General features: G+C 53.8%; 2 protein-coding genes across 3 annotated transcripts in view; one reads left to right on the forward strand and one right to left on the reverse strand.

Moving 5' to 3' along the window:
• Positions 1 to 18,843, forward strand: LRRN2 (leucine rich repeat neuronal 2). 2 transcript variants are annotated; one of them, XM_053963871.1, is made up of 2 exons: positions 1 to 55; positions 14,847 to 18,843. In XM_053963871.1, exon 2 carries the CDS (start codon positions 15,103 to 15,105, stop codon positions 17,128 to 17,130), a length of 2,028 nt encoding a protein of 675 aa, XP_053819846.1. In that variant the 5' UTR covers positions 1 to 55; positions 14,847 to 15,102; the 3' UTR covers positions 17,131 to 18,843. The 2 variants fall into 2 exon arrangements, with proteins under 2 accessions (XP_053819846.1, XP_053819844.1); XM_053963869.1 differs by lacking the exon at positions 1 to 55 and adding an exon at positions 169 to 422.
• The window catches only part of MDM4 (MDM4 regulator of p53), a 23,354-nt gene continuing 18,921 nt past the window's right edge, over positions 18,817 to 23,249 (reverse strand). The window contains exons 5-7 of the mRNA XM_053963714.1: positions 21,879 to 22,013; positions 21,303 to 21,377; positions 18,817 to 20,486 (exon numbers count right to left, since the gene is read on the reverse strand). Coding sequence (XP_053819689.1) covers positions 19,944 to 20,486; positions 21,303 to 21,377; positions 21,879 to 22,013 — 753 coding nt within the window. The 3' untranslated portion in view covers positions 18,817 to 19,943. The remainder of the gene's footprint in view (positions 20,487 to 21,302; positions 21,378 to 21,878; positions 22,014 to 23,249) is intronic.

Consider the following 23,249-nt stretch of genomic DNA (forward strand, 5'->3'; position numbering starts at 1 on the left):
GGAGAGGCCGCGGGGGCTGCCAGAGCCGCAGGGGTTAAGGCTGGAGCTGCCTCGGGTGGGTGGCACGTCGTGGCGACAAGGCTGGAGTGAGGAGGAGGAGGATTGGGGAGGGAGGGGAGAAGGGAGGAGAGGGAGGAGGAGGAGGAGGAGGAGGGGGAGCGGGGACTGTGCGGCTGCGAAGGCGCCGGGCGAGCGAAGGGTGAAGGGCTCTGCCCGCCGCCTCCAGCCCTGAGGGTCAGCGTGGCCGGAGGGTCCTGCTGGCCCTGTCCCCGTCCTAAACGACAAGGACAGACCCCGCCAGCGGTGACAGCTCCGAAGCCACCCGGCCTTTTGTCTGCCAGCCGAGCCAGATGTGCGGGCAGCTGTGGCGGGGGGTGGCAGGCGGTGACAGCGGCGCCGGGGGACGGGGACAGACTCGGAGGGTGAGTTGGGGGCCACCGCCGTGGTTTGGGTTTTGGGCCGGGGGTGACTTTGGGGGGGCTCCTGCGCTCTGCAGCACCGAGCCGGCGCCTCGGCAGCTCGCTCGGGGTTGTTTTTTGTTTTTTGTTTTTTTTTTTTTCCCATTCCAGAGCTTTGCTTTCCCTGCTCGATGGTGGGTTTGAGGAGAAATGGTGCGTTTGGAAATAAACGGGGTGGGGAAGAAAACAGGGAATGGACGGAGAGAGGCGCTCCGGGGGTGGGGGGATAAAGGGACGGGAGGCAGGCAGGGATGGATCCCAGGTAACAGCGGGGAGCTGCAATCCCGCTCCTGGAAACTCCTCCGGGATCGAGCGGATCCTCAGCCCGGCACGGGTGGGAGTGGGGGGTGACGGCGGCGGGCCCGGGGGTGATGCGCTGGTCACGGAGCCGCCGGCGGGGCTGGAATCCAGGGATGCTGGCAGGATGCGATCCGGGCGGGAGCGGCGCTTCCCGGCCATTAACCCCTCGGTGCCCGAGCGACGCGGAAAATGTGACGGGAGGGACATTGGGTGTGAAACAGAGAAAGAACGCGGTCCTTGCGGCTCCTGCCCAGCCCTCCTTCACCTGCTCGGCCACCCCGGGGAGGGGACAGCCAGCCGAGGAGGGGGGACAGCAAAGGCAATGGCAAAGGACACGTCGGGGACAGCCGTGGTGTCATTTTGGTGTCATTTTAATGTCATTTTTCCTGCTTTCTGTGCCGGTGCCGTGTTTACCTCCCCCCGCTGCCCAGCCCTGCCCCTCCCCGCCGCGGCTGCACCCGCCCGCAGTGCCCGGGTCCCTGTGCCAGCGCCCAGCCCTGCCCGGGGCTGAGCCCAGCCCTGCCCGCGGCTGAGCCCCGCCGGCCTGGAGAGCCCCGGGGCGACCCCGGGAGCCGCTCCGGGAAAGGGCCCGGGGCCGGCAGGGACCCCGCGCTCCGTGTGTGGCTGAGCCAGCGCTGCCCTCGCCTCTCCCGGTGCTCAGCCCGGCCCTGGCTTCTCCCAGAGCCTGGAAAAAGGGATTGGAGGCAACCAGGAAGAGCGGGAGAAGCCCTGGACACGCAGGGCCGGTCCCAGTGAGAGCCCGGAGGGGCGCGGGGCGTGCGGGGGGCCGGGAGAGGCGCCTGGGAGCGGCGTTCCCGGGGATGCTGTGCCTGGAGCTGCAGGTGGGCGCTGCCATCGGGATCCGCTTCCTCCAGCCTGGATGTGCCAAGGCTGGCAGCGCCGGAGCCACACGCGGGTGTCACCTCTGTCCCCTCCCGTGTCCCCTCCGTGTCCCCTCCTCGGGACGCGGCGCTGGTGCCGAGCCAGGACCCGGCCCTGCGTTGCCCGGAGCCCCGATCCTGCAGGCTGGGTGTGGGCAGAGCCCCTGGAAAAGCTGGGATGGGAATGGCTCATCCCTGCCTCCCCCAGCCCGAGCCCGCGGTGACAGGAGGAGGCTCAGGACAAGATTCCCCGTCCTGGGGATTGTCCTGGGATGTCCCTCAGGTCACTCCTGGCACATGGGGCTGCACCTCCCGGCTCCAGCCCTGGCTCCCTGTGCCAGAGGATGCCGATCCCGCCCTGCTGAGGCTTGTCCTGGCATTCCCGGCTCTCCGTGTCCCCTCTGCGGGCAGTGGGAGCGGCTTTGTCGCCTGCTGGCACCGCTGGAAGTGGCAGAGCAGGATCGGGATCTGAGGGCCGGGCTCGGCCTCTGCTCCTCAGCCGTTCCCAGCTCTTTCTTTAGCTGGGATCTCTCTTCCCAATCCCAACCCTTTTGTTTGGCTGGGATCTCTCTTCCCATTCCCAACCCTTTTGTTTGACTGGGATTTCTCTTCCCATTCCCAACCCTTCCCTTTTGATGGGATCTCTCTTCTCATCCACAAAGGAAAAGCGGGAGCTGAGCCGTGCCCAGAGCCTGTGGGATCCCTCTGGCACAGGGAAAAGGGCCAGGAATTCTGCAGGACCCCGATCCGACCCCATCCCGACCCCATCCAGCCTCGGAACTGCAGGAATTCGCTTTTCCCAAAACCCCGCGGGAATTTGAGCTGGAATTACCCCCTTGAGGGTTCAGAGGAGCTGTTCCCATTCCCATGGAATTCCCATTCCAGAGGTGGAGCAGCGCTCCCGCCGCCCTGCCCAGCCACGGCTCCTTCTCCTGAAGCCCAGGGATCATCCCTGCTCCTGCTTCCAGCTGGAAAAACATTTCCGTGCCGTTCAGGGACGTGATCCTGGATTTCCTGCCTAGGACAGGGATTGGGGGAATGCTGGGAATGTCCAGAGCTGGCGTGGGAGAGGTTGGGAATTCCACCCGTGCAGGTGAATCCCAAACACGAGGCTCTGCCCCTTTATTCCCAGATTTTCTCCTGGATCACCCTGGTCATTAATGCCTCTTCTCTTCCCTGGGACATTCCATGGGATGACATTCCCGATGTCCCAAAGTGCCAGTCCAGGACACAAAAATTCATCACCACCCCCACTTCTGCTCCCAGATCCCTTTTCCAGGACATGAAGGAGCTGTTCCCGCTGTCTGTTCCCAATCCCGAGGTTCCAGCCCCTGGAATGAGGGCTGGGATCTCTCTCTCCCCCGTGAATTTGGTTTTATGGGATTATTCCCAAGTCAATAATTCCCAGCCCAGCTCGGGAAGGAGAATCCCAATCCCAGCTTCTGCTTCCCGCCAGGGCATCGGGATGAGCAGGAAAACGGGATGAGTTTAAAACTCCTGAAATTTGGGGGTGTTCCCTGCGGATAAAGCCCCGCACTGGGATTTTGGGGTGGAATTTTGGGATTGGGATCGCTGCTCTGGAGTCGGGGGATAAACCTGGATAAACCTGGCCACTTCCAGCATCCATTTATGGAGGACCCAGGCAGCCTCTGGAATTCCCAGCAGCATTCCAGGCCATCCTTTTATTTATGGAAGGCTTTGGAAAAGGCGGATCCAGCGCCTGAGTTTCAGGATTTTTTTGGAATATCGCCTCGGGAGCCTTTGCTGTCCCCTCTCCATCCATCCAGGAGATCTTGGGGATCATTTCCATGAAAATTCCCACAGATTCCAAGGTGGGATAGGGGCTGGAAAACCCCGGCCCCCCTCCGAATCCTGGCAGTGGGAGCTGTTTGCAAACACTCGGGAAAAGCAGGAATTGTGCGGCGGCTCTGTTTGGAGCGCGATCCCGGATAACAAATAAATATGGGAAAAATTGGGATCCGTTCCCAGACAATTCACAAAGGCCTTAATTGAGACTGAAGTCTGGGGCTCTTCTCACCCAGACTGGATCCATAAATTATTCGGGATAAATTATTTGGGATAAATTATTCAGGATAAATTATTCACCAGCTCTGCTCGGAATTAAGGCTGGGTTTTCCCTCCGGGAATGATTCTGGATCTTCCTGACCCTCTCCAGGCTCTGGAGTCTCCCAGTCTCTGTTAAAAATCCCATTTTTAATGGAATTTAGAACGATCCCTACCAAAAAAAAAAAAATCAATCCCGGGTGAAATTTGAGAGCTGGTGCTTTGTCCTTCCTGGTGGCCAAAATGAGGAGAATCCAGGCTGGGAAAAAAAAAAAAATTGGATTTTGGGGGAAGAGAGAGGCTTTACTAAGGAATTTTAAATGAGTAATTTGGAATCAGCAGGAAGAGGGGTTTTGCATCTTAACCATCTTTTCCCAAAGGATCAGAGCAGCCTGATCCAGATCTTTTTTAGGAAGGAAAAAAAGCAGCTTTGCTTCCCTGATTCCCAGCAGAACCTCTGGGAATAAAGAGGGGGGGAAAAATCATTAAAAGTACAAATTCTACCTGGAAAAAGGGAGGGAAAAAGGGATTTTTCCTATTTTTGATCAATTAAAAATGCGTCGATTTGGTCTGTGCCAGGAGAAGCTTTTCCAAAGCTTTTCCATGGTGTGGTTGTCACCCTTTCCTTACATTTCAAGGAATATTTTGGCTGCTCCAAGCGGCGTTTGATGCCTCATCAAAGCCTCTCCCTCGCCTTGAAATCCCAAAAAAAAAAAAAGGAAATAGGGCGGTGCCTTTGATCCCGATCTGCAAATCGCTGCGGAGCCGCTCTTTTCCCAGGAATGTTCGGATTCCCATGGAAAATTCTGAGCTCGGTCCCATTTCTGAGTCACTTTTCCCAACTCCCACGAGCTCCCGGGATTGGTTGTACCAAGCCTGGCTCTGGGAAGCTCCGGCATTCCCGAATTCCCGGAGTTTGGCGGGATTCATCCCTTTGGAAGCACCCAGAGGCAGGATCAGGGTCAGTCCTTCAGAATTCCAGGTCCCTGAATTTCTATCCACGCTGAAATCCCACGCTGGAATTCCCTTTCCATGGAATTCTTGGGGGGAAAAAAAGGATTTCCGGGGCATTTTCCAGCTGTTTTTATGGCTCTTTAATAATTCCTTGGCTCCCTTTTTCCCAGTAAAATCCTCTTGGGAAGAGCTGCTTCCTTGGGCAAGGTTGTCCTCCCTGGCTTGGCCATGGATTTTCCCAGTTTTCCTGGAATTCCCAAGATGCTGAAAAGATGGGAGAGCAGGAATTTCTCCTGCTGTGCCCACAATCGTGTTGGGAAATGGATTTGGGAGATGGATTTGGGAAGAGGATTTGGGAAATGGATTTGGAAAAGGGATTTAGGAAATGGATTTGGAAAATAGATTTGGGAAATGGATTTTGGAAATGGATTTGGAAAATGGATTTGGTTCCATCAGGAGCCCTGGAGGTCTATGGGGACAGGGATCAGCTTTTCCTGCTGCATTTCCCAGGTTTTCCTGTTTCCTGTTGCAGAATCCCTGGAAACGGAGGGATTTTTCCATGGGAATGAGGGGGATGAGCAGCTGGGATGTTCCTTGGCTCTCCAAAGCTTTTCCTTCCTTCTCCAGGGCCGTTCCAGCTCCAGCTCCAAACCCAGCGGTGTTTGAGCTCACCCTGGCTCATCCCAGTTTTTCCTCCATGGATTAATTCCCTTTCCCCCCCTCTCCCAGTGCTCAGTGGGACGATTTTATTCCAGATAAACTGGAAATGGAATTTTGCGGGAATCAGGGAGGGTTTTTTCCACCCGGTGGGCGCAGAGGGGATGCGCAGGATCCACATCCCGCTGGAAAATCCCTCGCTGGGAGCCCCGGGAGAAGCTCAGCCCCCAAAATTCCATAAAAACAGCGCTGCTCCATCCCCTCCCCAGCTCCCCGAGCCTTTCCAGAGGGATTTGCCTCCATCCCACGGATCCGCTCCGTGCCCGGGGAGGGGGTGAGGCAGCCCCGGAGCCGTGCCTGGCAGTTGCCATGGCAACCGTACGTTTTCCTTAGGATTCCTAATGACTCCTTGGCATCCGCGCCGATCCACGGCTTTTTTCGGGATGCTGGAGGTTGTTCCCCTTCCTTGGTGGGGCTGGATCCGCTTGAAAAGCCTGGATTTGATATTTTCCCGTTTTTTTTTTTCTGCTGGAGATTCCCTCCTTTCCGCCCTGCCCTGCGGCCAGCGATTCCAGACTCGGAATTTGTCGGGAATTGGGAGCTGGGTCGCCTCGGGCTGTCCCCTGCCGTCGGGACCTCGCGTCCTTGTGGAATTCCAGAGTCCTTGTGGAATTCCAGAGGCATCCCAGCCCTGGAGCAGCGGCTGTGGGATCCAGGGATCCCCAGGGCGGGATCGGCTCCCACAGGAGAATCCCGGATCCTGCAGACATCCCCTGGCTGGGATGTGATTCCAAGGGGTTTGGTCATTCCAGGCCTTTCCAGCATCCAAGGAGACCGGAATGCTCCAGGAGAAAAACAGGGAGAGGCTTCCCTGGGATTGGGAATGGCTCTGATCCCACAGGTGCCATCCTGAGCTGGAATTCCGTGGGAGCAGCCCTGGGAGTCTCCCTGCTCTTTGTGACCCCATCCCAGCGCCCATTCCTGACGCTGCAATTCCCTGGAATCGCTGCCCCATCCCTGCCTCCCCTTCCTCCGGGAGGAGCAGTTTCATCCATGGATGGAGAGACAAAAAAGCTGGAAGCGGGAAGGGCCCGGCGGAGCATCCGCGCCTGAGCGAAATTCCTGGTTGTCCAGCAGAATTCCCATTTCTCCAGTGAGATTCCCAGTTCTCCAGGGAGATACCCGGTTCTCCAGCAGAATTTCCAGTTCTCCAGTAAAATTCCCAGTTCTCCAGGGAGATTCCCGGTTCTCCAGCCCTCTCCAGCCTCTTCCCTGTGCAGCATTCCCACCTGCAGCAACAGCGCTGAGCCACAGGAACATTTTGACCAACCACAAAAATATTTTTCCCAACCACAGGAACATTCTTCCCAACCACAGGAACATTTCTCCCAACCACAGGAACATTCTTCCCAACCACAGGAACATTCTTCCCAACCACAGGAACCTCTGGAGAAACACCAGGAGCGCTCCCTCCATGGGTTGGGATTTAATCACACCCAGGGAATCATTCCCGGGTTTTTTTTTCCCCACTTTTAAGAACCTGGATTTCCACTCCCGGCCCTCCCTCCCTGTCTGGGGGAAGTGGAAGGAGCCTGGATTTATCCCTCCGGAGGGAATCCCACACCAATGCCGCGCCGCAGGAATATTTCTTCCCAAAACACCCCGAGGGGCCGCGCTCCCGGCCATTCCCAGCCTCCGGATCTGGGGGCTGGGAGGTTTTTCCCCAATCCAGGATCCTGGAATGCCGGGAGCCGCCTTCTGCAGCGTTTCCAGCGCCCCAGTGGGAGCGGATTGCTCGGGACGCGCTCCCCGGCCCCTGTGTCCTCTGGATCCCACAATTCATGGAAAACCACGTGGATTTGGGAGCTCAAATCCTTTGACATTCCCGGGAGCGTCCTGTCCCCATCCCGCTGCCCTTGGAGGGGGAAGGGGAAGGCGGGGGAGGTTTGGGGGGAGCTGCTCTGCAAATGAGGCGGCGTTAATGAGGAATTAATTATCGATCGTTCCCGATCCGCTGGGAAGGTCGCTGGGAATGACACAGCAGCGTCCCTGCTGTGCCCTGCGAGGAGCAGCGCTGCTTTTATGGAATTCTGGGGAGCTGAGCCCTTCCCTGGGCTCCCAGAGAGGGATTTTCCAGCGGGATGTGGATCCTGAGCCTTCCCCCTGCACCCACCGGATTGGAAAACCCGGCTTGGTCCCGGCAAAATCCCACAGCTCCTGTAGGGAATGGGATGGGATGGGATGGGATGGGATGGGATGGGATGGGATGGGATGGGATGGAGATCCTGGTGTTCCCCAGCAGGTGAGATCCATTGTCTGATCCATTCCTCATCCATTCCCAATGTATTTCTGGGAAATATTCTGGGAATGCACCTGCGACCTCTTCTGCCCGGATGGGAAGGGGCCGGATTGGGAAATTCCATGGAACCAGCCCTGTGTGGGAGGAAAAACGAGCTAAGGCTCTGCAAATCATAAAAAAAAAAAAGAGGTGGCAGGGGGATAAATACCCCAAAATCAGTTTTTTCCTCCTCCCCCATCCCCTTTCTTCCTGGAATGTTCTTATTTGCTGTTGGAAATGTGGGATTTGGGATCGGGGATCCGCAGGCACAGCCGGAGTTCAGCTCCTGCTGCAGCCCGGAGCCGCTGCCAGGAGCTGGAGCTGCTCCCAAAAATGCAGAGAGCTGCAGCCCAGCGCTGCTCAGGGGGGTAAAAAAACCTGGATTTTCCAGAGGGAAGGACAATCCAGCTGAAATTCCATCCCCCTAGTCCCGGATTTCTCCAGGGGCAGAGCTCAGCCAGCTTTTTTCCCCGTGGAATTTGGACAATTCCAAATGCTCCAGGTAAACCCCATGGCCTGAGGCTCAGGGATAAAATGAGATGGCTCCAGGGATTCCTGGCTGAAAATCATGGCTTTGAGGCTTTCCCGGCTGAAAATCACAAATTCGAGGTTTCCCGGCTGAAAATCATGGATTCGAGGTTTCCTGGCTGAAAATCATGGCTTTGAGGCTTCCCACAGCGCCACACGCAGGGGACAAAGCTGTCGCCTCCGGGGCTTTTGTGCCACCCCGAGGCAGCTCCTGCGGGGGCAGGGAGGGACGATCCTCATGGATTTCACTCCTGGATTTCACTCCCGGATCCCCTCCTGATCCCGGCCGCGGTCCGGGATGTCCCGGGAAGAGCTGGAAGCCACCCCAGGAGCTGTCGCTGTCCCCTCCCCGGCGCTGCTCCCTGATGAGGCCCCGCTCCCGATTTTTCCAAGCGGAGGAGGGAGAAAGGCCGGGAAAATCCCGGGGGATTTATCCCGCCAGGAATGAACCTTTGGAAAGGCCGAACTCCAAAAGCTGAATTTTAGAGAAGGGACCAAGCCCAGGGACCTGAGCATCCCCAACGCTCCCTCGGCGTCCCGCGGGATGGGATGTGCGATCCCTAGGGAATGACTGCGGGATCCCAACCCCTCTGGAATGTGCAGTTTGCAGCCGGGAGGGCCGAATTCTGCCCCTTTTTTCCCAGGCTGCAGGCTGAGCCGGGATCGGGGAAGCCACAGGAACCCGCGGGAGCGTTTGGAGGGGGAAAAACCACAACCAAAAAAAACCCAACAATTCCAGAGCCGGGACAACAATTCCAGAGCCGGGACAACAATTCCAGAGGCAAACCAACAATTCCAGAGCTGGGACAATTCCAGAGGCAAAACAATTCCAGAGCCAGGACAACAATTCCAGAGCCGAGACAACAATTCCAGAGGCAAACCAACAATTCCAGAGCTGGGACAATTCCAGAGGCAAAACAATTCCAGAGCCAGGACAACAATTCCAGAGCCGAGACAACAATTCCAGAGGCAAAACAACAATTCCAGAGCCGAGACAACAATTCCAGAGGCAAAACAACAATTCCAGAGCTGAGACAACAATTCCAGAGGCAAAACAATTCCAGAGCCGGGACAACAATTCCAGAGCAGGGACAACAATTCCAGAGGCAAAACAACAATTCCAGAGACGAGACAACAATTCCAGAGGCAAAACAATTCCAGAGCTGGGACAACAATTCCAGAGGCAAAACAACAATTCCAGAGGCAAAACAATTCCAGAGCCGGGACAACAATTCCAGAGCAGGGACAACAATTCCAGAGGCAAAACAACAATTCCAGAGCCGGGACAACAATTCCAGAGGCAAAACAACAATTCCAGAGCCGGGACAACAATTCCAGAGGCAAAACAACAATTTCAGAGCAGGGACAACAATTCCAGAGGCAAAACAACAATTCCAGAGCAGGGACAACAATTCCAGAGGCAAAACAACAATTCCAGAGCCGGGACAACAATTCCAGAGCTGGGACAACAATTCCAGAGCCGGGACAACAATTCCAGAGCCGGGACAACAATTCCAGAGCCGGGACAACAATTCCAGAGCCGGGACAACAATTCCAGAGGCTGGAAGCGCCCGGATGAGCACACACCAGGCTGATTTCCCAGCCCTGCTCATTAAATTCCAGCCGGAGAGAGGCCGGGAAGCGCCGATAAGAGGCGGCCGCTGCCCCCCGAGCTCTTCGCTGCTCCCGGCTGCGTTTTTATCTCCTGGCTGCCTCCCAGACAAGCAGGAATATCAGGAATCACGTTATCGCCCTCTCTGCCCGCGGAGAGGCAGGAGGATGGGGGGAAAAAAAAATTAAAAATCCCATCCTTGTGCACAAAACAAGGATTAAGTGGGGGGAGAAATCGCTGGAAAAGGTGGCGGAGCAGTGTGGCGGTGCTGGTGGGTTTGGAGCGGATTCTGCCGATCCTGGTGGCTCCAAACCCTGTCCAGCCCGGCCTTGGACACTTCCCGGGGTGGGGAAAGCTGTGCCAGGGCCTCGCCACCCTGGCAGGGAAGGATTCCTTCCCAAAATCCCATCTAAACGCACCCTCCTTCCGCTGGGAAAAGCTCCGAGGAAACGCTTCCAAAGTTGCTTTTCCCGAGCAAAAATCCCAGCTCAGACCTCGGCAGGGACTTTGCCAGGTGTTCCCTGACTCGTGGAAATGTTGTTTGGTTTTTTTTTTTTAGGGAATAACATCCCAAAATGGCAGCTGGAGGCTGACACAGGGTGGCACACGGGGACACGTGTGGGGACATCGCGTCACCCTCGGGGCTGGTGTTGGGTTTAGGGGGGTGAAGCTGCTGGAAAGGGGGGTGGGAATGGCCTGGTATCCCAGGAAAACCTTCCCATCCCAGGAACATCCCAGGAAAACCTTCCCATCCCAGAAACATCCCAGGAAAACCTTCCCATCCTGGGAAAAGCCTTGTAATTCCAGGAAAACCTTCATATTCCAGGAAAACTCTCATATTCCAAGAAAACCCTCCCATCCCAAGAACAGCCTCGTATCCCAGGAACAGCCTCTTATCCCAGGAAAACCTTCCCATCCCAGGAAAACCTTCCCATCCCAGGAATATCCCAGGAAAACCTTCCCATCCTGGGAAAAGCCTTGCAATTCCAGGAAAACCCTTCCATCCCAGGAACAGCCTCGTATCCCAGGAAAACCTTCATATTCCAGGAAGACTCTCATATTCCAAGAAAACCCTCCCATCCCAAGAACAGCCTCGTATCCCAGGAAAATCCTCTTATTTCAGGAAAACTCTCATATTCCAGGAACAGCCTGGTACCCCAGGAAAACCTTCCCATCCTAGGAACAGCCTTGTAATTCCAGGAAAATTCTCACATTTCAGGAACAGCCTCGTATCCCAGGAAAACCCTCGGATCCCAGGAAAACACTCCCATCCCAGGAACAGCCTTATATTCCAGGAAAACTTCCATATTCCAGGAATACCTTCCCGGCCTGGGAAAAGCCTTGTAATTCCAGGAAAACCCTTCCATTCCAGGAAGAGCCTCGTATCCCAGGAAAATCCTGTTATCCCAGGAAAATCCTCTTATTTCAGGAAAACTCTCATATTCCAGGAACAGCCTTATATCCCAGGAAAACTTCCATATTCCAGGAATACCTTCCCGTCCTGGGAAAAACCTTTTAATTCCAGGAAAACCCTTCCATGCCAGGAACAGCCTCGTATCCCAGTAAAACCCTCATATTCCAGGAAAACTCTCATATTCCAAGCAAACCCTCCCATCCCAGAAAAACCCTCCCAACCCCCCGCCTCGGGAACACGCAGCCCCGCAACCGCCGAGCACCAAAACCGCGCGGAATGTCTGAAAACGCCGCCGAGACACGAAGCTTTCCCTGCGGCAGCTCCTCGAACCCATCTCCCACCTCCAGCCCGGGGCTCCCGGAGCTCGGGGTTTCCATGGAGCCGCGGCGGCCGCGGGGCTCGGCCCGGGCATACAGATGAGGGGCGAGGGGGGGCGGTTGCCACGGTGCCGGCGACATTCGGGGCCCTTCATCCCTTTATTTATTTCTCCTTTGTCCCTCTCTTTATCTCTTCTTTGTCCTTTATTTCTCCTTCATCCCTTTATTTATTTCTCCTTTGTCCCTCTCTTTATCTCTTCTCTGTCCCTTCATTTCTTCTTTGTCCTTTATTTCTCCTTCATCCCTTTATTTATTTCTCCTTTGTCCCTCTCTTTATCTCTTCTCAGTCCCTTCATTTCTTCTTTGTCCTTTATTTCTCCTTCATCCCTTTATTTATTTCTCCTTTCCCCTTGCATTTGTCCTTTGTCCCGTTTTATTTCTTTTTTGTCCCTTCATTTCTCTTTTCTCCCTTTACATTCTCATTTTTCCTTGTATTTGTCCTTTTTCCTTGTATTTGTCCTTTTCCCCTGTATTTGTCCTTTTTCCTTATATTTCTCCTTTTTCCTTGTATTCCTCCTTTTCCCCTATAGTTCTCCTTTTCTCTTGTATTTCTCCTTTTTCCCTGTATTTCTCCTTTGTCCCTTTTGATTTCTCCTTCTTCCCTTCCTTTCTCCGTTCATTTTCCCTGCCGAGGTTCCAGCCGGGAGCTCGGCGCCGTTCCCGCGCCGGGGTTTGCTCGGAGTTGGGAGATGCTGGGGAGTCCAGGTTTCCTTGTTTCAGTGGGATTTTGGGATGAAATCCGCCCCTGGGAGGAGCTGGGATGGAATTCCCACAGAATCCGTGGCTGCTCCATCCCTGGGAGTGTCCCAGGCCAGGCTGGAGCACCCTGGGATCATGGGAAGTGTCCGTGCCCAGGGCAGGGCTGGGAATGGGATGATCCTTGAGATCTTCCAACCCAAACCACTCCAGGATTCCATTAAAAAATCCCAATTTCAGGATTCCTGACTCATTCCCAGCCTGCAAATTCCCACAGAATCTGTGGCTGCCCCATCCCTGGCAGAGTCCCAGGCCGGGCTGGAGCACTCTGGGATAGTGGGAATTCCTTACCCATGGCACTGGATGGGATTTAAGGTCCTTTCCAACCCCAAACCATTCCAGGATTCCACAAATCCCATGGTAATTCCCTCCCCCCCCCAGGCAGGATCCTGCTCCCAGCATCCAACTCCCCCCAGGGGCTGGGTGGAGATGGAAAAACGGGAATGGGTGAGGGAAGGATTTTCCCACAGCATCCGAGGGCCACTTCCCATCTGCCCGTGCCGGGGGGTGACAGGGACGGGAAGGTCCCACTGTGCCCGGCGTGTGGTGGAGCTGGAGAGGCTGGGGAAGACGGAAAAATGGGAGAAGCTGGGGAAGCTGGAGAAAATGGGGAAGATGGAGGAGAAGATGGAGGAGAAGATGGAGGAGAAGATGGAGGAGAAGATGGAGGAGAACATGGAGGAGAACATGGAGGAGAACATGGAGGAGAACATGGAGGAGAACATGGAAAAACTGGAGAAATGGAAGAAAATGGGGGAAATGGAGAAGCCAGAGAAGCTGGGGAAAATGGGGAATCCAGAAAAGATGGAGAAGCTGGGGAATCCCAAGATGGAGAAGCTGAGGAATCCAGGGACTGCAGAGAAGATGGAGAAGCTGGAAAAGCTGGAGAAGCTGAAGAGCAGCCCCAAGCTCAGCTCACTCCAAGATCTCCCCCAGTGAGGCCCTGGGAGCCGCCATCCCTCGGGAATGTCGCACACGGGACCAGCAGCGACAGCGGGCAGGGCCACCCTGTCCCCACCAGGCTGGAGGTGCCACCACCCCTGCAGGAATTCCGGGAGCTGCTTCCCAGGCAGAGCGGGATCAGCCCCATCCTTTCCTGGGATTTCTCCCCCTCAGCTGGGATCACTCACTGCCAAAGCTCTTCCTTGTCTCCCAGTTTGCTCCTTTCCATGAATTTTAGCCCCAAGTTTTCCCAAATCCACCATTTCCCCACAAGTTCCCATCCTGTGACTCACACAATCCCCTGGATTTTCCCGTATCCAAGATTTCTCCCAGGCAGCCGTGCTGCAACCCTGCCCTGTGCTGGGAAAAACGGGATAAAATCCAATTATGGACAAAACCAGCACAGCTGGAGGGGTTTTCCCTGGAAAACCAGGGTTGGAACCAGGCGCCTTTTCCAGCTTTTCCTCCACACCTCAAAGAAAAGAAATAAAACCCCCCCAAATTCCTCCATAATATTTGTTTTTTAAGGAGAAAAGATTCCTGAGATATTTGAACAGCTGGAGACTTTTACAGACCCGAAAACGCCGGAGCACTTAAAAGGAAAGGTGTGGATCCATCAGAGGGAAGCGGGAATCGATGGATCCATCCTTTCCTTCATGCTGCTTCTGCAGGAGCCGCTTTCAAAGCAGCAGGGAAGGAGGGAAAAGAGCGGGATCGATCCGGGAGGAGTGGATGTGGAATAAACTCGGCTCGGGAGCCCTTTCCAGGGAGAGCACAACGGGGATAAAACTGAAACTTTGCTTTTTCCACTCTTTTAATGGGTTTTTTTTTGGTTTTTTTTTTTTTTTCCCCTGCTGGGTGAGAGGCTTTTAAGGGGAAAAAAAAGGTTGGATTGGGGTCAGCATTGGGCGGGAGAGCTGGAGGAAATCATGGATTGGGAGAGGGGCAGGAGATGCCGGGGGGTTCAAACCCACCCCAGCCCCACCCTGAGAATTCCCGGTGTTTGGGGGATGTTTTTCCCTAAGGAATATCCCATTGGAGGGCTGCAAATGGGGCTGGAGCTCCTGGATGGGGGAATTTGGAGCTGGGGAGGGTGAGGAGCAGGGAGCAGAGCCTGCACAAAGATTATTTCCACGGAAAATTATTCCCATGGAAAATTATTCCCAACTCCCACAGCTCTGGCTCTGCTCAGCCACAGATTCAGGGGCTGCTGGGGGTCCTGGGCAGATTCCATGGGATAATTCCACCCAGATTTTCTGGGATGAGAAGGCACAGAAAATGCCACTGATATAAAGTGGAATTCATGGATTTGTTCTGGGGATCCTGGGCAGATTCCATGGGATAATTCCCCCCAGGTTCTCTCAGATGGAAGGGCACAGTGAATGCCACGGATATAGAACAGAATTCATGGATTTGCTGGGCAGTTTTGAGGGCACTGGGGGTCCCGGGCAGGGTCCTGGGGGTGCCATCCTCAGGTTTTTACCTCCCCAACCTGTCCCTTGTCCCTGCCCCTTGTTCCCCACGAGCCCAAACCCTCCTCTAACCCAACTCTGCTGCTTTTCCAGGAATGACCCCGAGGAGGAGCCCGGAAGATGCAGCCGAGCACAGGAACGACTCCTTTGGAGAGGAAGAAGAGGCCCAGCTCTGACTGAGGTGCCCCCAGCGCTCTGAGCTCCCATTTCGGGGGTGCCAGGCAGGGCCCGACGCTTCCAGGGGCTCGCATGGAGCATCTCCCGCCACAGGCGCCGTCCCCGCCTCGCCGTCACCGCTGTCACGCCGCGGCCAGCTCTGGATGCTCCCTGTGACCTTCTCCAGCCCAAAATGAGAGGCCTCCAGCCCAGCTGCCTCCTGCTGTGCGTGGTGGCCGCCAGCGCCATGCCCACGGTGCCCTGGCGCGTGGCGTGTCCCCCGCGCTGCGCGTGCCAGATCCGGCCCTGGTACACGCCCCGCTCTGCCTACCGCGAGGCGGCCACGGTGGACTGCAACGACCTCTTCATCACCTCGGTGCCCCCGGAGCTGCCCGAGGGCACCCAGACCCTGCTGCTGCAGAGCAACAACATCGCCAGGCTGGAGCAGGGCGAGCTGGGCTACCTGCGGAACCTGTCGGAGCTGGATCTGTCGCAGAACAGCTTCTCCGACATCTGGGATTTCGGGCTCAGGAACATGCCCCAGCTGCTCAGCCTGCACCTGGAGGAGAACCAGCTCTCCGAGCTGCCCGACAGCAGCTTCCCGGGCTTGGGGAACCTTCAGGAGCTCTACCTGAACCACAACCGGCTCCGCAGCATCGCCCCCCGCGCCTTCGCCGGCCTGGGCAGCCTCCTGCGGCTCCACCTCAACTCCAACCTGCTGAGGACGCTGGACAGCCGCTGGTTCCAGACGCTGCCCAGCCTGGAGATCCTCATGGTCGGGGGGAACAAGGTGGACGCCATCCTGGACATGAATTTCCGGCCCCTGGGCAACCTGCGGAGTTTGGTGCTGGCCGGGATGCAGCTGCGGGAGATCTCGGATTACGCCCTGGAAGGGCTGAGGAGCCTGGAGAGCCTCTCCTTCTACGACAACAAGCTGGCAGATGTCCCCAAGAGGGCTCTGCAGCAGGTGCCCGGCCTGAAATTCCTGGATCTGAACAAGAACCCGCTGCAGAGGGTGAAGCAGAGCGACTTCACCAACATGCTGCACCTCAAGGAGCTGGGCCTCAACAACATGGACGAGCTGGTGTCCATCGACCAGTTCGCCCTCATCAACCTCCCCGAGCTGACCAAGCTGGACGTCACCAACAACCCCAAGCTGTCCTTCATCCACCCCAAGGCCTTCCAGCACCTTCCGCAGCTGGAGACGCTGATGCTCAACAACAACGCCCTAAGTGCCTTGCACCGGCAGACGGTGGAGTCGCTGCCCAACCTGCAGGAGATCAGCATCCACGGGAACCCCCTGCGCTGCGACTGCGTCATCCGCTGGGTCAACAGCACCCGGCCCCGCGTGCGCTTCATCGAGCCCCAGTCCACGCTCTGCGCCGAGCCCCCCGACCTCCAGCGCCGCCACATCCGCGACGTCCCTTTCCGGGAGATGACGGAGCAGTGCCTGCCGCTCATCTCCGCCCGCAGCGTCCCGGCGCGCCTGGAGGCCGAGGTCGGTGACAACGTGGCCCTGCACTGCCGGGCGCTGGCGGAGCCGGAGCCGGAGATTTACTGGGTGACGCCGGCCGGGGTGAAGCTGCTGCCCTTCGGGGACGACGGGAAGTTCAAGGTGCACTCCGAGGGGACACTGGAGATCCGCGGGATCGCGGCGCGCGAGGCCGGGCTCTACACGTGCGTGGCTCACAACCTGCTGGGCGCCGACACCCGCGGCGTCCGCGTGCTGGTCAACCGCTCCTTCCCGCTGGGCCAGGCCGAGCTGGAGCTGCTGGTGGTGGACGTCCAGCCCCACCACGTCCTGCTGGCCTGGCGGCCGTGCCTCAACGCCGTCTCCTCCAACCTCACGTGGGCCAGCTCGGCGCTGGGCTCGCGGCTGGGCGCGGCGCGGGTCCCGGCGGGCACCCACAGCTTCAACGTCACCCGGCTGCGCCCCGACACCGAGTACCGGGCGTGCCTGCACGTCACCTTGGTGGCACCGCCGGTCAGGGTGGCCTGTGTCACCGCCAGGACTAAAGAGGCCACGCGGGGGATGCCGTGGGGACAGGGGACGCTGGTGGCGGCGCTGCTGCTGTGCCTGCTGCTCCTGGGGGCGGCGGCGCGCGCCGGAGCCCGGCGGGAATCGCTCCGAAGGGCCGGGGCTGTGCGTGTGGTTTATCCCGTGCAGCCCCGGGGACACCTCCTGGCCGTGGAGGTGCAGGCGGCGCCCCTGGAGTGCTGAGGGAGGACGGATTTTGGGGGGGGGTTCAACGGGATTTTGGGGTGGGTGGGGAGGCGGGAAAGGGTTTTTTAGCAAAAAAAAAAAAAAAAGACGGACGGTGGGGAAAAAATGGGATTTCGTGGACATGAGGAGCCTCAGGATCCATGGGAGAGGAGCCTCTGGTGGTCCTGGATCCGTGTGGAGGGGCTGGATTTGGCCATGGATTTCAAAAAAACCCGCTGGGAAGATGGGAGGGGATGGAGAACGCTGTGGGGACGATGCCCCGAGCGGGTGAAGAGCCATAAAAGGAACCCCAAATCTGCGTCCCCCTGGCACCAGGGACACCCCAGAGGTGTCACCTCCCTCACTGGACAGTCCTTGCCTTGGAAATACAAAAAAAACCACCCTTAAAAACCCTAAAAAGAAGAGGTTTCTTCCTTTGGATCTGTGTGGGGTCTGGGGTTTCTTTTTTGGAGCCTTGGGATCATCAAACAAAGCAATCCCAGTGTCACTTCCCCCGCTGGACAGTCCCTGCTTTGGAAATACAAGAAAAACCTGAAAAAAACCCTAAAACAAACAGGTTTTTTTTCCTTTGGGATCTGTGTGGAGTTTGGGGTTATTTCTGGGGGTTTTTAGGAGTGTTTGGATCATCAAACCAAGTGTCACCCCCTGCTCTGCCACTGCTGTCACCAGGGGGAAGCAGGAAGGGAGGATTTGGGATTAGAAGAATGGGAAATGGTGACGGTGACACTTCCCTGTGGGGCTGGATGGATCTTGGATCCCACAAGATCCCAAAAGTTTTGTGGATAAAGGGTAAACCAGGGGAGAAAAAAAAAAAAAAAAAAAGAAGAAAAACAGGAAGAGGGGAGGAAGTAGGAAAAAAAACCTGGGAATGTTGAGATGCACCGCTGGAATTTGGGATAGGGGGAAACCTTGGATTTGTGGGTTTGGAAAATCAGGAAAACCAACCCCCAGCCATGGGATGGTGTCCCTGAGCACCTTTTCCAGCCGGGAATGTGGATCCTGGAAGCAGGGAGAGCAGCAGGAGCTGGGCGTGGGTGCCCTCTAGTGAGCTCCACCTTCTCCGGGAGCCCTGATCCCGAAAAACAGCTGGAAAAGGGAGAAAAACTCCGCTCGGAATTGTCACGGGGACCGGGTGGGTGATCCCAGGGGAATGTCAGAGGAAATGGGATTGGGAATGGACTGGAGAACAAAGGGTCAAATCCAGAGGATTTACTGCTGCCATTCCCAAGGGATTTTGCAGACATTGGAAGGGGAAAAACCGGCCTGGATACGGGAAAAAAATTCCTAAAAATTCCAGAAAATTTCCTAAAAAAGGGGAAAATCTGTCTGGAAAGAGGAAAAAAATGTATTTGAAAAGAGGAAGTACCTGCCTGAAAAGAGGGAAAAATTTTCCTGGAAATGGAAAAAAATCTGCCTGGAAAGGGGAAAAACTCTGCCTGGAAAGGGGAAAAATGGGGCTTTAAAGGAATTATTTTATTCCCAAAAATAATGTGTTTTGTTTTTAAAGCCACTTTTCACTAAAAAATGAGTATTGTTTTAGCCTAAAGGATAGGTGAGGGCAGGTGGAACATCCCAAAATATCCCAAAGCTGCTGGAATTGAATCCTGCTGGACAGAGGTGACACAGAATAGATTTAAATACACAAAAAAAAAGAAATAGAAATTAAAGAGCCCAAGAAGAAAGAAAAATATAACATCATTATTATTTTTCCATCTCATTTGTGACCTGAGAGGTGTGGATTAAAAACTTGGATTTATTTCCCATCTGGGAGCAAGGAATTCTTCACCCTGCCAACCTTAAACAATAAAACACTTAGGAATAAAGTTATTTTTCTTCTCTCCAAAACAAATCCCCTGCCCTCCCACCATAAATATTTATTTCTGTTTTATATCTCTCGGCTCCAGAGGAATTGCACAAGTCAGGATTTATGGGAAAAAAAAAAAACATTCCAAAGGTTTCAATTTTTCCCACATCTGCTGTTCTGGGTCAGGAGAAAGAATCCCAAGGGATAAAATCAGGCTGAAGATGGGAAATTGGGAAAATTTCCAAGTTGGGGTTTTGATCTTGAGGTGATTTCCATGGAAAAGCAGATCCTGCAGAGGATTCTTGGTGGGATTAAATCTTTGTCTTCTTTGGTTTCACTGGCTGAGCTTTGCTATTGGGGTTTGAGTGCAAAAATCTTCATTTTGGGGTTATTTTAGGAGCAGAAGGCCCTGCTATCCCATAAAGATCCCGATGACCATCTTGATCCTGCAGACCGAGCTCTGCAATTGGGGGTTTCGTGCAAAAAAATCTATTTTTGGGGTTATTTTAGTAGTAGGTCCATGAAGATCCTGATGGCCATCCTGATCTCCTTCCTGCACACACTGAAATTGGGATTTGAGTGCAAAACACCCCTTCTTGGAATTATTTTAGGGTCAGAAGATCCTGCTACACCATGAAGATCCTGATGACCATCTTGACCTCCTTCCTGCACACAATGAAATTGGGATTTGTGTGCAAAAATCATCTTTCTGGGGTTATTTTATGAAGATCCTGATGGTCACCTTGATCTCCTTCCTGCACACACCACAATAGGAGTTTGAGTGCAAAAATCCAGATTTTGGGGTTATTTTATGAAGATCCTGATGACCATCTTGATCTCCTTCCTGCACACACCACAACAGGGGTTTGAGTGCAAAAACCCAGATTTTGGGGTTATTTTATGAAGATCCTGATGGTCACCTTGATCTCCTTCCTGCACGCACCGCAATGGGGGTTTGAGTGCAAAAAGTCAGATTTTGGGGTTACTTTAGGGGCAGGAAGTCTCCCTACCCCATGAAGATCCTGATGACCATCTTGATCTCCTTCCTGCATACGGGACACGGCGATCTCTTCTTCTTCAGCATCCTGGCACACCTGAAACAGGCCACCAGGTGAGCAGTCCTTCCGTGGACAATATTCCCATCCCGAGGCCTGTGCTGGCACAGGAAGCAGGGATTCAGCAGAGTTTTGATGCTCTCCAGAGATTCCACCTCCTCCTCTTTCTTCAGCTTGGCAAAATCCCGATTTTTCCCGTCCCGCGCCAAATCCAAGGACTCGATGGAGCCGCCGGGATCTGCACGGGGTTTGCTTTCTGCCAGGAAAAGGTGTTTGGGTTGGCCAGCCGGGGCTGAGATCGTCCTCCTGCAGTCTGGGACGTCCATCCCTTCATCCTGCTCCTGGTTTTCCATGGAATTGATGTTGGAAAGGGACAGGGAATGGGGCAGTTTGGGGCAGTCCCGGTACCAGTCCTTGCGCAGGGCCCAGCAGCGGAAGCAGTACCTTTTCCCCGGAGAGTTGAATTTCCTGCACTTGGAGCATTGCCAGCAATCCTGAGGGATTTAAGGCAAAAAAATTCCAGCAAAAAAAATCAATTTATTTTTGGGTTATTCCTCCTTTTAGCCGTGTGGGAAAAGCAGCAAGGAAGCCTTGTTAAAAAAATTTTATTTATGAGTGATTTATAAGCTGGAAAAACAACATTTTGTGGCTTGGGATTGATTCACCCCGGATCTGTCCCTCATGAATTCCTCTCCTTCCTCTCTCCTAGCCCTCTGGAAGAATCCAAGTTGGGGCAGTTTATTTTTATTTAATTTCAAGAGAATTTTCAATCTTTTGCTCAAAATTCAAGGGGAGAGCTCCTGGAATTTGGCAGGAATTTGTTTTCCAGGCTCACCCGTCACTTACCAGCTGTTGAATCTGCATAACTAATGGATTTATTAATTAATTTTCTCACAGAAAAGGGCAGGAGCTGTACAAGTGCAGAGCCAGGACTCAGCTGTCCAAAGCCAGGGACATCCCCAGTTATTCCAGGCTGGAAAACTCTGCTAAAAACCACTAAAATTCTGCTAAAAACCACTAAAATTCTGCTAAAAACCACTAAAATTCTGAGTTTTTGACCGATTATAAAGTTCTACTTGAGATTCCCAGGTCCCTTCCAAGGACAATCCTCCAGATTTCCATCCAGAGGACGACACGGAATTAAAATCTTATTAAAACCTTATTAAACCATGCCTGGGTATCAACATAACTTCACCCAGCCACTTTTTATTTTTGGAATCCCACAAGAAAATCAGCTTTTCCCACCCCAAAACCAGCAGCAGATGTGGGATGAGCCCTTCCAGCCCCAGGTAATCCCAAGGAATTCCCACCTCAGAAGCAGCCTCTGTGTCCGTGTCATCACTCAGGCACTGGGAATCCTCCAGCTCATCCAAGCACACATCCTCCTGGAATTCCAGGAAAGCATTGTCAGAGGGTGGGAATGTTGGAATATTCCCTATTTATTGTTTGCCTGGCACTGCACACCCCAATTAAAGGATTACAGCATCACCCTGCTCATTAAATCACTTCTAGAAGTGAATTAAAATCTGGTTTTGCAGTGTTTTTACCATGATCAGACTTCCCTCTTTGAGTCTTTAGCTGGACTCGATTTTTAAAAGCCTTTTCCAAACTTAATTCCATGATTTTTGATTTATAACTCTTGCAGGTACTGGTTAGAAACCCACTTAAGTTGCTGCGAGAAGTTTAATTCATCTTCAATTGATTTTATGCCTTGAAAAATTGAATTTAAACCAAAACCCAAGCAGGAAAACCATCAAACACATGAGGAATGGTGACAGCCTTTTCTAAACAGGATTTATCCTCTGGATGGGAACAGATCCAGCCTTTCCAAGGGCAGCAGAGCACCACGGGATGAATTAAAACAGAGAAAATTGTGCCAGAGGTACCTTGGTGTCACCTTCTTTGACCTCCTCACAGTCCAGCACTTCCACCTTGAGCCCAGCAGTGCCCTGGTCCAGGGGACACTCGTTGAGGAACCACAAGTCATCAGTGGTGTCTGAAACGATGGCAGTGTCAATGTCCTGAGGGGAAAAAAAAAATAAAATGAAATAAAAAAAAACCAGGAAAAATAATTTAGGAGCAGCTCCACACCCAGCACTGCCTCATTTTCCTCTCCAACAACCTCCAAAGCCCTGGGCACCTCACTGCCCTCAGAAACCCCCTTTGAAAATTTCTGCCTCACAGGCCCCCATTTTCCCACCTCACAAGTTTCCATTTTTAACATCTTCCCCTCACAGATTCCCTTTTTTCCAATTCCCACCTCACAAGTTCCCCCTTTCCCCCAGTTTCCACCTCACAGGCTCCCCTTTTCCCAACCTTTCCCCAATTTCCCCCTCACCAACTCAGTGTTTCCCAATTTCCACCTCACAAGTTCCCCTTTCTCTAATTTCCCCCTCACAGGTTTCCATTTTTAAAATTTTCACTTCTCAGATTCCCCTTTTCCCAATTTTCCCCTCACAGGCTCCTCTTTTCTCAATTTTCACCTCACAAGTTCCCCTTTTCACAACCTTTTCCCAATTTTCACCTCACAAATTCCCCTTTTCACAACCTTTTCCCAATTCTTACCTCACAAATTCCCCTTTTCCCAACCTCTTCCCAATTCTTACCTCACAAGTTCCCCTTTTCCCAACCTTTTCCCTATTTTTACCTCACAAATTCCCCTTTTCCCAACCTTTTCCCTATTTTTACCTCACAAATTCCCCTTTTCCCAACCTTTTCCCCATTTTTACCTCACAAGTTCCCCTTTTCCCAATTTTTACCTCACAAGTTCCCCTTTTCCCAACCTCTTCCCAATTTTTACCTCACAAATTCCCCTTTTCCCAACCTCTTCCCAATTTTTACCTCAAAAATTCCCCTTTTCCCAATTTTCACCTCACAAGTTCCCCTTTTCCCAACCTTTTCCCAATTTTTACCTCACAAATTCCCCTTTTCCCAACCTTTTCCCAATTTTTACCTCACAAGTTCCCCTTTTCCCAACCTTTTCCCAATTCTTACCTCACAAATTCCCCTTTTCCCAATTTCCACCTCAAAAATTCCCCTTTTCCCAACCTCTTCCCAATTTTTACCTCACCATCTCCCCTTTTTCCCACTTCCACCTCTTCCAGCTCCCCCTTCCAGCTCGGCCACCACCCTACAATGTTCACCCCAATAAAAAAAAGGGCAACTCCTGAAATCCAGGCACCTCTGAGGGCCTTGAGAAAAGAGTTTGGTCAATTAAAAAACCCTAAAATTCACCAACCACCCGATGAGAAAGGCCC

The sequence above is a fragment of the Vidua chalybeata genome, chromosome 24 (genome assembly GCF_026979565.1).
Source record: "Vidua chalybeata isolate OUT-0048 chromosome 24, bVidCha1 merged haplotype, whole genome shotgun sequence".
NCBI lineage: Eukaryota > Metazoa > Chordata > Aves > Passeriformes > Viduidae > Vidua > Vidua chalybeata.